The following is a 14,962-nucleotide window of genomic DNA, read 5'->3' on the forward strand; positions in this document are numbered from 1 at the left end:
AAACTGCCAGAAAAATCAAGGAAGACCTAAATGCACTAATTTTTTACTCTGTCTAAAACTGTTGAAAATCAGTTTGATCAGCCAGTCAAGAAGATTACGCTGATGTCAAGGCAATGACAGAATTATATAAATGAAGAGAATAGCAATGGCTCTAATCCTTTCCTGCAAGGAGTCCTGCAGAAGGCAGGTAAGGCAGAAAAGGCACGAAGCTCTCAAGCTACTCTTGACAAAGTCAAAGATAATAAAGGACTACAGTAGAGCTCAAGGGGAAAACTTCAAGCAAGACAAAAAATAATCCAAATATATCTTGATTTTACATAAACCTAGCGAAATTTATAAACATCAATAATTTAAATTATTGGTTAATAAACTCCATTAGGTTCAATGTAAATTTTCTTCAAAAGCTAGAACACAGGTAAAGCCAAGACTCAAGGAGGCTTTTAGATACATTCAACTAATAGCTGCCATCTCATTTCTGGGGCTTGAAATTAAGTCAATTATACTTTTCTAGGAATTTCACAAAACCTTATGCTAGCCTCAAGCTGAAAAAAATTATATGATTCTGGGGTACATGAGTGCTAAGGGTGATGTTCACTACGGTAAGCAAGACTTGGGGAAGGAGATGGAGACAAATTGATCATTGGGAAAGCAGAGAGCCTTTGAAAAGGGGAAGTGTTGAAGTCCTCACCCCTTAGGTCTGCACCCTTAGTGACAGGGTCCTGGCGAGAGCTGAGCTGTTAGGGAGCAACAATAGAAGTTATGAACTGAGATGGGGAGGGATCAGCCACAACCACAGGACAGTGCAGGAGGCTGGATGAAATTTCTCTTCCTGATGCATGTTGACCATCCTAATTTCATTCTTTTATTCTTTCTACTGCTGACTGGAGATGCACTCCATCACAACCTGCTTTCAGGTTTCATCCCATCAATTGAGATATCCCACACAAGGAAAACAGAGAGGAAATAAAGGGCAATTAGAGGCACTGGGCGTTAAGGAGTCACTCATGTTAGCTGACAGCTATGTTGAGGATCCATGAGGAATTGCCAGGTGACTTACCAACAAAAGCACTTCATTTTTTTGTTGTCATTTTGTCCACAGAAAATCCCCTTACAGGTTCCAGTGTGATAAAAGCAATTAGCAAAACTCACTCAAATGAAAAAAAAGGGTCTCATTAGCCTAGCTTATCCTCTGAGCATAGCAATGAGAATTCGTGAAGACAATTACTAAAGAGCACAATGAATTTTGTGGACAGTAAAAAAGTGAACTGAGAGATCAGACCATAAAAAGTACACTAATATCTAGCAGAAAAAAAGGGATGATACAAAACATAAAATCTGCTGAAAAAGTGAGGAGTGAGAAACACAGACTTTGTCCTTTAGTGACGTAAATCTAGTGCAACACTGCAGCCACACTCTGCAGTCAGGTTGTAATCACTATGAAAAGATTGCAAAAGAGCCTAAGAACCTTACCTATATGATGCAATCCAACTGTGCCATTGCTTCCCCCTAAACAGAACAGTTCTAAGAAATTTAGCATGCAAACTCTTATTTACTGAGGCTGCTTTGACCGACCCAGCCCTGGAAAATGAAAGAGATGTCCACTGAAACAGACTGCCCAAGGATGGCCAAGATTCCCATCCCTGGAAGTGTTCAAAGTCAGGTTGGATGGGGTTTGAGCAACCTGATCTAGTGAAAGGCACCCCTGTCCATGACAGGGGAGCTGGAATAGATGATCTTTAAGGCCTGTTCCAACCCAAACCAACCTATGGTTCTATGATTCTATGTTATTCCATGTTGACTTGCAGTAAAATTCATACTTCAGCAGGCAATTAACTAATTTATCCCTTCCACAATCTTAAGAAATCTACTGACTGCCATGAGCAGGAGAGACTCTCCACCACCCTGCACCTTTAAGGAGATGATTTGATATTTGTCACAAAAAGTGAAAAGGAGGATCTGATACAGCAGGGCTGAAGATGCAGCTGTAAATGATCACTGCACCTGGGACTAAACAGGATACCAGAGGTACAAATGGTCACATCTGGCAACAGCAGGGGTTTTGTCACCTAGAGCCTTGGATCCTGACCACTGAGCAAAAGCTGTGGGGGTGAAAATGCCCTGCACACATGGGAATACTAAAGCAGTCTTCACCTTGGAATCCACCACCATCATAGCACACGTGGGGATTTCCATCTTGCAGTCACTTCCAACGCCCCAGTCATTTGCTGAGAACTGAGCCAAGCGTGCAGTCATCAATCCAATGACCAGGGGACCAAAACTGTATCTCTGTAGGACATTTCCAACACCACCAATAACCTACAAAGTTGCAACTATATGCACATATGGAAGGGTTTTTCACATGGTCTAATAACAGAAGAATCTGATGTTCCAAATCAGCACATAGTACTTGTGCTAAAAACAAGAAAAATCTTCCTGGGCTTTCATTTTGATGAAACCAACTGTGTCACTACAGTTAAAACATCTTTATACCTCATATTTCTACTGGGTGCATTTCTACAGTGCATTTGAGAACTGCATCTGGAACTGCTGCAACACAATAGTCTCAGAGATATTATTAATAACAAAATATGCTGAAATAGTGTGCAAAACAAAGAAAACAAGATTTTCTTTATGTCTAAGCGAAAAAATGAAGCTCTGGTTCATCTGGTCCCATTTGAATTATCTCTGGCTTTCACAGTCTTCGTTAAAAGAATTGGCTGATCTTTTTTCCCAAAACAATGAAGCAAGCATGCAATGCAGAGACTACAGAGCAGCAGCAGGAAGCACACATAAATTGGTCCATCCAAACATTCTCGGCAGTGGAGGAGAAAGCATAAAAAGCAAGTTGCTTCAGTCCACACTAAATTGCCATTGAGACAAAAGTAAAGATGTGTCAGATGAACTTGCCTGTGCCTTTGCCTTTAAATATATACCTGCCTTTAAGCAGGCATTTATTTGCAACAGCAGTACTTAATACTTTGAACAGGAGATCAACTTGTTTATTTGTACTGGACAACATCTCAGGACATTTTTCCTAACTTTTGCTTAAATCTTCTCAATGTTTCAAAGGATATATACATTCAATAATGAGAGTGAACCCACCTTCTTTTCTAAAACTGAAAACAGAAGGGTAAGAATATCCCTCAAAGTAAAAAATAAACCAAAGGCAGGACATCCTTCCATGCACAGTTGTGTTCACACACAATTTAATATAGCAAATGCAGGAGACATTGCGAAGGACTAGACTATGTGGGAAGTTAAGACTGGATGGGTCACAATAACTGTGCTTTATTAGACATGGGCTTCCAAGATAGAAACACAAAGCTTTCCTTCTGGAATGGAGATCATGAAAGCAGGAAACCTGAACTTTCCTTTGAGCCCAACAGATCTCAGCATTGTCTTATTTTAGCTTCTTACCACTGAACAGACACAGCCCGCACAGTTTTATTTTAAAATCATCATAACAACAGGTTTTTAAGGCTCTGAATTTATTATAGCTGATGTGGTTCTATGTAAGGAAGTCCAAAGGTTGTGAAAAAAGTCCCTTCACTCATAAGGTGGCAATACCAAGTAGGATCTAGCAGAGTTTTCACTACATAAAGATGCATGAAACTAAATAGCTTATAGAAGAAAAAATAATTCTGACTCATTCACATATGCAAGATTTCTTTGAAGTTGATTACGTTTGTCTCTTAAAGCAGCAATGCCAGAAATTGATCTGTCTGTTCAACCACAAAACCAGACACTGCGCAAGCAGCTGTTTCCCAAGCCACTGAGCACTGACATACAGGGGGAACCTCTCCAGTCCCGCTGTGAACAATTCTGTGTCGAGCCTTAACAGTTACAGATAATTTAACCTGGCTTTAGAGGATATTACATGCAAGCTGCTAGGACACAAACTCCAAGATTCCCTCATTTGGCCCTCAGAAGGAGCAGAGGCCTCTGACCGCAGCTTGCTGCCCTTGCTCCAGGGCCTAGAAATGAATCACCATCAGTCACAGACACTGTGATGGCAACTGTCACGGAGAGGCCTCAACATCTTTTGTGCAGTCATGCACTATGGGCTCCATTTCATCATCAGATGCACACATCTAAGCCCTACTGCTGTTCAATCAGAATCTTTCAGGCATGTACTTAAGGTTAAAAAGAGCACCACATACAAGCCAGCTCTCACAGTACTTTCATTTTTCCTCCCAAATATCAATTCAGTGGGTTCATCATGTTTTACAATTGGTTCTTGGATGACTCCTGAACTGAGACATTTTCACTTCTGGTACAGCCACACAGCTGCTACTTTTTAAACAGGAATGGCAGATGAATGTTGCAGCACGGGCTCTGGCACCACGCCTCACCCTCAGCTGTAGGTCCAGGAAATTTGCTATTTAAGCACAATGGTTATGCTGAAAGTAACCTAGTCATCTTAAAATCTTTTAAAAACATTAAAAAATTTGCTCCAATAGACTAACTAATAGAAGTTTTTGAGAGGGATATGGAGGAAACACATAATGCACTGGAAGCAGTGCATCAAACTAGTAACTACCAAAACAAAAGTAAATCTTCCATGGACATTTTTCGGTCTTAATGAAGTATAAGTCTGAGCTAAGTAAATATTGCAGATCAGTTCCTGAACAACTGAAGGGAAAAATTATGCTTTGCCATCAATCCACTCTTTTAGCTATTTTTAGGGAAGCTTCCCAAATGTGACTACCAAAGCTTCTCATGCTGAAAAACCAGCTGGAGAGAATTAGCATGGCTATGATCTATCTCACACCAGAAGCTCTGAAGACAAGCTATTGTAACCTGAAAAACCATGCCAGCACTGAAGAAGAAAACACAAAGCAGTATGTTCCAGCTAGGGATAGTGACCAAACACTACTGTAGCATCAGGTGAGTAGACTGGCAATGGAAGTCACTCCAATTCTCTCTGAGGAGATACCAGCACAATTGTCCTTCTTTCCTAAGCATTCCATCTTTCCTTCCTTTTGTTAACCTGATTAAATGGGAATTTCTAAATATATCTTTTGTTTTTCCTTGGGTCCCTGTTAGAAAGCTGGAGACCATCCCTCTGAAGCCTTCACAGACTACAGTAGCACACTGTGACCAAGGGGCACACCCACCCTCTTGCTGGCATACAAAGGGAAAGAAAGAGTACAAAAGGACTGAAAATCTGACTTCATCAGTTCTGCCCACTGTGTTTTAACAGCAATAGTTTTTTCATGCTACGGAATATTTGGGTTGGTTTTGGTTTTGTTTTTTTTTTTTAAATTAACTGAGCTGCCAGAGCTAATAATTGCAGAACTTCTGCATTCTCACACCATGTTGAAATTAGACTATATTTTTTTAAAAAATATTTATCACTTTAAAAAGTAAAGAAATGTGGCAATTTTCTGTGATCATTTTTCAACATATCATTGAAAAATTTATCATTTTGCCCAAATCATTTTAGACAAGGGCAAGTTACACAAAAATTTGTAATGACCACTCAGGAGAAATCTGGGGAATGATCTTATGAGAAGCAAGACAATGGGATAAGGAAAGGGCAGACCACTAAGCAGTTTGCTGATTTTTTTGTGAGTCACAATAAAACAGACAACCACACTTCACAGTGTTGCACTCTGCCTTGGCCATCACAAGCACATTGACTCATACAAGCACTCAAAGGGTGCAGAGTAAGGCTGTCAGCAAGGGAAATGAGTAGCTTGTGACAAACACACACAGGGTCTCTGACAGATCCCTGGGCTGCCATGGGCCAGGAAGGAGACACTTCTTGAACTGCCCACTATGGACGGAGTCCAGGTTTTCACTGCAGTGTCAGAAAGGGGACTCTGGACGGATGGTGGAGAGGGTACTCCTGTAACACCCCATGTTATCTTCATTTTGCTCATCTGTTCTTTCTTCACATGCCTCCATGGGCTTGAGCAGGCCACTTTGCCAGGACTCCATGCATTATCCAAAATCAACAGGAACACATCCATTGCATTCGGCTAGAACCTCCTACCACTAGGCCTACAGTATGAGAGAGCATTATTTTTTTAAGAGAATTGGAATACTGCTTAGGAAACTACAAGATTAAATCATGAGAAGCACAACCATAGCATTTTCGTACTGATTTGAATTACGAATAGAAAGTACGAGCAGTTAAGAGGAAACAAGATATGTTCTATACAAGAGCCAAGATTTTTTTTTCCTGACATGTGCCAAACAAGGAGAAGAAACAGAAGAATCTGGCACCATTAAAAACAGTTTGTGGAGAAAGGGACTGAATATCTACAGCCAAGATCCATGTGGTTTGTAAAGAGGAAACTTTTGTTTTATGGGACTCTCAGTCAGCCAAAATTCACCCAGACGGCATGCAAATGGATATTAGCCTAAAATCCTACATGCTTCTTGTAAAAGGATCACTAAATGATGGGGAAAGAAAAAGAACACTACTGAAGTTTGAAGTCAGAATTCAAAATCTGCCTCATGGTTGAAAAAGTTAGTTTACCAGACAGCTATAATGTCATACATATATGGTAAATGTCTTGGAAAGAAAAGGCAGCAAGTTAAAGCACAAAACTAGAAGTCAGGAAAATGTGTTCCAAGTCTGGCTCCAATACCAAGGAGATCTATAAAACTTGGATAAAAGAGAAAAAGACTGCCAACTTAACAGTGAGATTTTCCTTAACTTCATATAGTGTATTAACATTGCACGTATGCTGTTTCCTTTAGCTTCTGTATTTCCCCTACTCTCTGGCATTACAATGCACTAAGTTAAATAAGTGACTAGATGGAGTGCTAAGAACAGTTATATTACTTTATCAAAACAAGCCCTGCCCAACTTCTTAATCAAAACACTTGACTGGGAAAAAAAAAAAAAAAAAACCCAGAAAAAAACCCAAAAAACCAACCAACCAAAAATTTTATATGGGACCATAATTCTCATAACTGAGCAAAACACTGAAGTGTCTGGCACAATTCAACAACATAGCTGACTATTGCAAAAATACAATACCTAAAATTGTATTTCAGCATATAGGAGAAAGGGATGGACAGGCAACAGTTCCTCAGCATATGTTGAGCAGTTATACCATGCAAGAATTCTTTTCAGCATCTCTGACAACTCTCTGAGTGCCCAGTGAAGCATTTGTCTGTGTTATCTGTAAATCAAGAGACCACACTGACCTCCAATTTACAGTAGGGGAACTGAGGAGGAGTCCACAAGCAAGACTGCAAGCTTGGGACTTATCCAAGTCCCTGCATCCCAGTGACTCCTTCTTGAGGGAGCTGAGACCCAGGTAGTTTTGTGAGCCAAGACTCCAGGAAATCCTGCAGTCGCCTGATGATGCAGCTCTCCAGTTACATCACCAGTTATTAAACACATCAGGGGGCAAATTTCACCATCATGCTTAAAGGAGAAGTAGTTCATAGCTCATGTAAGGGGACACTAGGATTAGGATTTGCCCCTTTTTATCTTCCTTCACATCAGCCTTTATTTGCAACCTTTCAGCTAAGATTTGCCAACCAGCTTGCTTTCCTCCTCTAAATATAGTGGCAAGCATGAATATAATTTTTCAAGCACTACGTATTCACATGGGCTGTCCTCATTCATACCATGGGACTATCAGCTTGGAAGAGGAGCAGAAGGGTTAATTGTTCAGAACTTTCTGTAAGCTCTGTGTGTTTGTGTACAGTGCTCTAGATGGACACTCCATGCTTCATGTTGCACTGGAATAATAAAAAGAGCCAAAAGCGATTCCTTTTAATTCTCACCCTTTAATTTTATTTGCTCCAAAGAATAAAGAAGACAGCAAAATCAGTAATTTGAAGGGAAAAAAAAAAATTAGGCCCTTTCCACAGAAACATGAGGAGGAAAAAGCCCCATGAAAGTATAAACTATTGTATTTTAGTCAGAAAACAGAAGCTAGCAGTTCTTATTGCCACTAAAAATATCTCCACCTCGCACACATATACATTTACCAGGATGGCATCTACTGATGGGTTCTGGATGCTGATCAAGGCCAGACCAGGTATAAACTATGAAGCTGAACAACCCCCAACAAAGTAGGTCAAGAAAACTGGGAGGGAAGGGAAACTGTTGCTAGGTGGCAGTGTACCTTAAGCAAAGAATTCTGTAAATCAGAGATCACTGGGAAGGTTCATTATCTTCTAAAAGAGGTCTCATCTTTAATGTAATCTTCAAAGTACTGGTAGGAAGTGGAACTCAAAATGTGCATGACACACATGCTACAAATCAGAAGGATGAGAAGCAGAACAAAAAAAAAAGAAAAAGACAAACCTGTCTTGAAACACACTACTGTGCAAGACCCATGATATAATGGCCCTCCAGGTCTATTAGAGCCATAAGAAAAACCAACAGTCTGTGAATGGAGACTTGTATACCTTGAGAAGGTTAGTTTTGCTGACTTCATTTTATTCTACCTTCAGTTAAGCTCTGACCAGTAGAAGCAAGCAAAGAAATAAGCTTCCACCACATCTTGGCACAGCAGTGAACAGTTGACAGAAAACCCAAGTGTGATGGTGAGAAAGAAAGGTTTCCTAAGGCTACTTAAGAAACAGAACTGTTACTTTTCTGCCTTAAACAGTTTCAGTTTTCAGTCCTTTTCAGAGTGGAGTAAGAGCGGACAATGACAGTAAACAAAAGGACGTCATGAAAACAGGTGCACTCCCTAGAGGTCCAATCGAAAGAATGGAGAAAAAGGCCTCTGCAGAAGGCCAAGGTAAGAAGGAAGAGGCCAGATTTTTCTGGTATCCTTCTATCTGTCCTTCCTGATGTTCCCTCCAACTGAAAACTACCTTAACATATTGCCTAAATTAGCAGAAGTGGTAAAAAAGACAGGCTGATGACATCTTGTGAACTACAATTCGCTTGGTAAGAGAGCTGTTAGCAAGCTCACAGCTTGTCACAGAGAAGGATAAGATGTTCTTGAAGGCAAAGACAAAATCTATATTCTTTTCAACAATATCTGTCTGGGTTCAAGAGAGCAATTTTGGGGAAAAGTATCTTAGATTAATGCAATTGTATAGATCAGAGGTATTTTAAAATATAGAATAAAAGGGAAAATGAAAGACAGTTTGCTTCAACAAGGCTTTAAATCCATAACTCAGGTCACAGCAAAGTCCTTTCTGAGAAATGTATCATGCAATTCTTCTTATGTTGACTTGAATCTACAATTACACTGTATAAATTTGGAGGTTTTTAATACCATGTTCTGATGCTTTAGAAACTAGTCAGAAACAATCTATTAGAAGGTACATGTCCCATCCAATGCAGCACAGAAATTCCTCTACTGGTGTAATGTAAAACCCACAACATGTGCCAAGTACCATAGCATTCCTCACATGCAATCCTGACATGAAGACCATTCCTAATAATTAAAATACCAACCCTACAAAACTACAGAATCAGGGAATAGCTTGGGTTAGAAGGGACCTTAAGGATCAGCTAGTTCCAAATCCCTGCCATGAGGAAATTTAAAGCCCCATTCAACTGGGCGTGGAACACTTCCATGGATGGGGCAGCCACAACTTCTCTGGGAAACCTCTTCCAGTGTCTCCTCAACCTCATCATAAAGAATTTCTTGCAATTATGTAATGTAAATCTACCTTTCATTTCAAAGCAATAGAATTGTAGAGGGAATAATTTTTACAAACCCTGTCATTGATGCAGCTCACATCAGATGTGTGTTAACTTTCCAAGCAGTTATAAACCTCTGATGAGGAACCTTTTTCCAGGTTTGGTCTGTATTTTCTTTATCTGAAAAACTTTGGGATGCAAACCTTAGGAGAAGAATTCCATTTCAACAAATAAACAGGGAAACAACAATTCTTGTCCCACTTCTCTCCACTGTCTCTTCCCCTAAGGCAGTGGTTTTAATCTGTGGTTAGCCTAAGCCTCTTCTTCCTAGTAATTTGCAGCATCTGCTCTTCAAGGAGGGAGTCAGAGAATACCATTTTCAGTCATGGACATGCAGTGAACACTAGCAACCAAAAATATGCATCAATCTGAGCAACAAAAAGTGGAATAGTACTACACCTATGGAAGTTAGCAGGAGACACAGTCCCTGAAGATCTCAAGGGCCCTTTTCTGACTTGGGCAGCATCACTGCTGGAAGACAAATGGGAGTCAGCTTCACCTGACATCTCACCTCCTGTTCCGTAAGACTGTGTACAGCTAGTGGAAAAGCAGTTTGAAAACACCAAAAAAAAAAAAACCACATGAGGCTGGGGCTGAAGTAAAACACGAAGGCAAAAGAGAATTTAATCTGTACAGTCTCCAGGCTAGGAAATCATCAGCTTTTGCCATAGCAGAAATACTTTCATGCAGCAGCAAGATGGAAGTGCTCTCTGGAGAAAACACATTACCCAGCAAACAGCCTAGATGGGCTTTTCTTCACTAACCAGTGAGAGGGAGATCTCTCTTAGCATGCAGAAGGCACTGAGACTCATTTGACATTGAGTTTAACTCAAATTAATTTTTTTCTGTGATTACAGAAACTTTTGTTCTACTTCTTTTTCTTCACCATCTGTGATACAAAACCTGGCAAAGACTCCAATTAGTTTCCTTTGTGTTATTACTGCCACAAGCACTCAAATGATAAGCATTTATACAAAAGGAAATTCCTCTTCCTTTCTACTCTATCGCTGAGAAAACTGGTACTGAATTCACCCTCAAATCTTGTAATGTCAAGTTATGTCAACTGCATTAAAGAAAAAAGCAACAGCAGATTAAGTCAATACAACACCTTTTATGACAAAATTTTAAGTCAATATAACACCTTTCCTACTCCAGTAACAAGTACCTCAGCCTGAGAGGAAACAGAAGGGAAGGACCTTATACCAAAAAAGGTGAAATCCTCTAACATCTGCTTAAGGAGCATCAGTGATGGATTTAGAAAGTTCTCTTCTCCAGGATATACAAACCCTTATTATGCCTCTAGATGTGTAACTCTCAAAAGCCACAAAGGTGATTGTGCTTCACCTCAGTCAAGCAGGACAGAGGCATCGCCCAGCGAAACAAACATACAGGACTCTGAAGTGGAAGTTAGTGGTGTTTATTTACTTACTTAAGCTCTTCATTTGTATATACACACACTTGCCTACTGTGGTAATCTTGATGGAATCCATGCAGGGCTGTGGTTAAGATGTCAAATTTGATAATTCTGGTAAAGTTTATCTTGGTACCTTAAACACAACCATTCCCTTATACAGGGTTTGCACACTGCTACAAGCACACCAACATTAAGGCAACATATTAACTTGTACAAGAGCTCATGCATGCATGAAGTACCAGCATTTCTTCTAGCACAGGCAAGCTCCACATTGTCTGCTCTTCTGTCCAAATGGCTATGATCCATGACCAGGAACATAGCCTTGACTCTGGCATTTATTTATGGAGTAATTTGCCAATACTCCCCATGTGGAGAACACATGGGGATGGATAAACTGATAAGCAAAGGGACATCACAGATTTGCACCATATTTGAGAAGCATGAACTAAGCTCTAACCCCATTTTTTAATCCACTGCACCTTTAGAACAGCTTTTCTTCCCACAGATCAGAAATGGTTGCTGAACTTCAATAGGCTGCTCCTAGGCACCTCTACAGACCATGCATAATTTCTTTTCTTTCTTTATGCTAAAAGAAAGAGAATTAATTGCACATTTTACTAGGGCAGGATAGTACCTAAACACCAGCACCTTCTGCTGAAGGCTGTTGATGGGTTTTACCATTTGTTATTTGCAGTTGCTTGCTCGCTAGTGCTTCGTACAGTTCTCTGAGAAACAGCACAGGCTTTCAAGTAGTTAATTAATCAAACAGCAGTTTGGTTTTTGGGACAAGACAGACACCTTCTTGTGAGGTCTTCTGTATAACATCATACTGCTGTGACACAAACCATTCTGCTGGAGAGTCTAAAGTGCACTTGAAAAACTCTGCAGCCATAAGGGGTATGAAAATAATTCAGAATGAGTTATTTGATCCTTTTTTCCCTACCACTCACATCTGGCTGAAAACTTTACAAGCAACAGCTTTGCCTGTTTCCATTTTCAAAAATTCTTTTACGATTGCACTAGAATTTAAACAAATGACAGGCACAATTTATAATATGGCTGAGGCAGTATAATATCTTCTAACCTTAAAAAGACACCCAATCCCATTTGCCGTCCTGCTCCCCTTTTGTTTTATGTGCTGATGTTCTTTAGGGAGCTAGACTGGCAGCAAACTAAACCTATCAAAAAAAAAATAAGTTTTATGTGTTTAACTTCCAGAATAAGCTTACAGAGGGTCAGAGGAGCAATATGGATAATGATGAGGAAGAGTGACCTGTCGAGCAGCATCTGTCCATTTCATAAACTGAGCTGAAGCATCATCACAGACTACTCTGTCAAGCAGTTTGTGTTATGGGATGACCTGACTCAAACATTGGGATGGATGTCTCACTTAAGGAATGGATTGGCTCTCTAAGTCAAATCACATGTAATAATGGTTCCAAACCAGATACCATGAAAATAACATTTCTATGTTTTCAGATGCCTCTGGGATCAAAACACGAATTTGCAATGTTTTTCAATTAATTCTATACATGATCCCAAAGTCAGGAATATTGGTCTAAAAATTACCAGACTGACTGCCCTTCTAATTGTTTTTTTTAGAACCTAGTAGTGCAATTTATTTTTTGCATTTGCTTGTCTGCATCTTGCAAAATAACTTACAATTACTGGGAAAAGGAACAGTTTACTACTCAGAATTACATCTATTATTTTCTGTGCATCTCATTTTATGAATTAAAAATAAGCAAACAATCCAGTGAATACTGATCCCTCCCCTTCTTTACACGTCCTCCGTCAGCCTTTACACACATTTATTCATCAGAAGAGACACTGAAGAGCAACAAGTATTGGCTTCAGGTAGCCAAGCATTTCACTTCATCAAGTGAAAAATACCTGGGAAAATGTATATAAAGTAACAGGTTTTCAGAAAGTATAGTTCAGGCAGTGTTTTTTTTTTCCCCATCAAAAAAACCTGAACGTTCTTCTTGAAACGTCCCAGAACACGTGTGTACCTTCTTTGAGTTTATATAGATTGCACACTTGAAATAAACTAAAGGCAACAGCATGAGTAACACCAACAGAAGTCACTAGAACGCCTGCGACCCAAGCGACTCGGCACGGAGCGAAGGGCAGCGAGGGCCGATGTCGCAAGCCCCGGCAGCAGCGGCTGCAGGCTCGGCGGGCGCACCTGGGGCTCCGCGGGACAGCGGCCGCGGGCCGCTCTGGGGCTCTGCGGCCGCACGGAGCAGCAGGTCCCGAGCAAACCGCACTCGCACACGCCGAGCGGCCCGGGGATGCGCTACGTGCACAGCTCCTTTCCGAGCACGGCATCCACGCACCCCCGGGAGGCGACACCAGAATCCCACGTGCCAGCGGCCGCCCCCGCCCGAGGTCAGCCGAGGAGCCACCGCCCCCCGCCGCGCCCCCCCGGCTCTCCCTCAGCACCGGCGGCGCAGCTGCCGCCCGCGGCCCCCGCGCCGTTCCCAGCCGCAGCGGGGCCCGCCGCCCCCGGGGGCCGCCATCCCGCGGAGGCCACCGCCCCCGGCCCGGCGGGCGCTGATAGGGCCGGCCCGAGCGGAGGGGCGGGCGGAGAGCGGCGCGGCCCAATGCGCGGCTCGGCGGCGCCGCGCCCGCCCGGCAGCCCCGCTCCCCCGGCCCGGCCGTGCAGGAATGCGGCGGCCGCCCCCCGCCCCGGTACCTTCTCCTCCTGCAGAGCACGCACACGGCCCAGAGCAGCAGGCCGGCGGCGGCGGCCGCCCCGCCGTAGGTGCCGAGCGGCAGCGTGTCGGGGCCCATCCTGGCGGCGCTCGCCTCGGCGGCTGCCGGTGCCTCGCCGCCGCCGCCGGGGAGGAAAGTTTCGCCCGTCCTCCCGCTCCCGGCAGGAGAGGCGCCCGGCCGGCCGTCCCTCCCCGCCCACCCCGAGCCCAGGGGGCTGGGTTTGGCTGCTCGGAGCCGGACTTGGCGAGCGGGCCCGGTGCGACCCGGACGGCTCCTCCCCGGGGAGCGCCCAGCGCGGGGAGGGTCGCGCCCGCCCGCCCCCGCCGCTTCCCGGCGGCGGAGGAGGGGGAGCCCCAGCCTTCGGCTTGCCGGGAAAAGGCTCCGATGAGGCGGGAAGGTGCCAGGACGGAGACCCGGGAATGGTGGAGGCATCTCAGGGATCCCCGCCATTCAATCCTTTTCGGCAGTCACGGCACCGTGGGAGGGTCTCGGTGCCCCGCAAACGTGGCCTCAGTGGCGAACGGTGCCACACTCGGACAGATAGCAATCTCTGGCAGCCTTTTGACCTCCGCTTGGTTTTCATACAGACACACGATGTCATGTATGTGTCCCCTTAAAAAGCAAGGCAATATCCCACAGCTTCATAAAACTTAATCTGCTGTATGATAACAAATAGCGAGGGATTATTTTAACACTGTATGAGAAGAAAGTACACTCCTCGTACTCTGCCAACCTCTCTGGCTTGTTACGGAGAGTACAAGAGAGGAAGGAGGAGGTGAGAGAAAAAATCCAGGCCATGGGGAGATCCCCAGCGCGAGGAGCCGGGATGAGGTGGAGAGGCAAAGAGGTGCAGGGAATTCAATACTTCATGGCAAGGCAGGGACTAACAAAATACCAGGGCGGCAGCAGTACTTTTCTGCTCCACTGCCATTTGGGACAAGGTACACTCAAATGTTGCTGTGATATAAGATACTCTTCAATGCAAATTCACACTGAGAGACGGAGTAAGATCCTTCAGGTTTTGGAATTGGTTGAATGCTGACAGACAAGTTCATGCTCATTTTCAGCCGTATGCAGTATCGTATGTTGTATGTTTCGCAATGCTTGGTGGTTTATATATTCCTTTCACCTTGGAAACAAACTGTAGAACACTGGTCTTCTGACTTGTCCTTCTGACTTGTTGGAAGTTTTTT

General features: G+C 43.0%; 1 protein-coding gene across 2 annotated transcripts in view; it reads right to left on the reverse strand.

Moving 5' to 3' along the window:
* CYP7B1 (cytochrome P450 family 7 subfamily B member 1) overlaps positions 1 to 14,234 on the reverse strand; it is a 124,019-nt gene extending 109,785 nt beyond the window's left edge. For both annotated transcript variants that reach the window (XM_074551592.1, XM_074551587.1), the window contains exon 1: positions 13,750 to 14,234. In XM_074551592.1, the coding sequence (XP_074407693.1) occupies positions 13,750 to 14,219 (470 nt within the window). In that variant the 5' untranslated portion in view covers positions 14,220 to 14,234. The remainder of the gene's footprint in view (positions 1 to 13,749) is intronic.
* Between the last annotated feature and the right edge of the window lie 728 nt (positions 14,235 to 14,962).

The sequence above is a fragment of the Zonotrichia albicollis genome, chromosome 1 (assembly GCF_047830755.1).
Source record: "Zonotrichia albicollis isolate bZonAlb1 chromosome 1, bZonAlb1.hap1, whole genome shotgun sequence".
Classification (NCBI taxonomy): domain Eukaryota; kingdom Metazoa; phylum Chordata; class Aves; order Passeriformes; family Passerellidae; genus Zonotrichia; species Zonotrichia albicollis.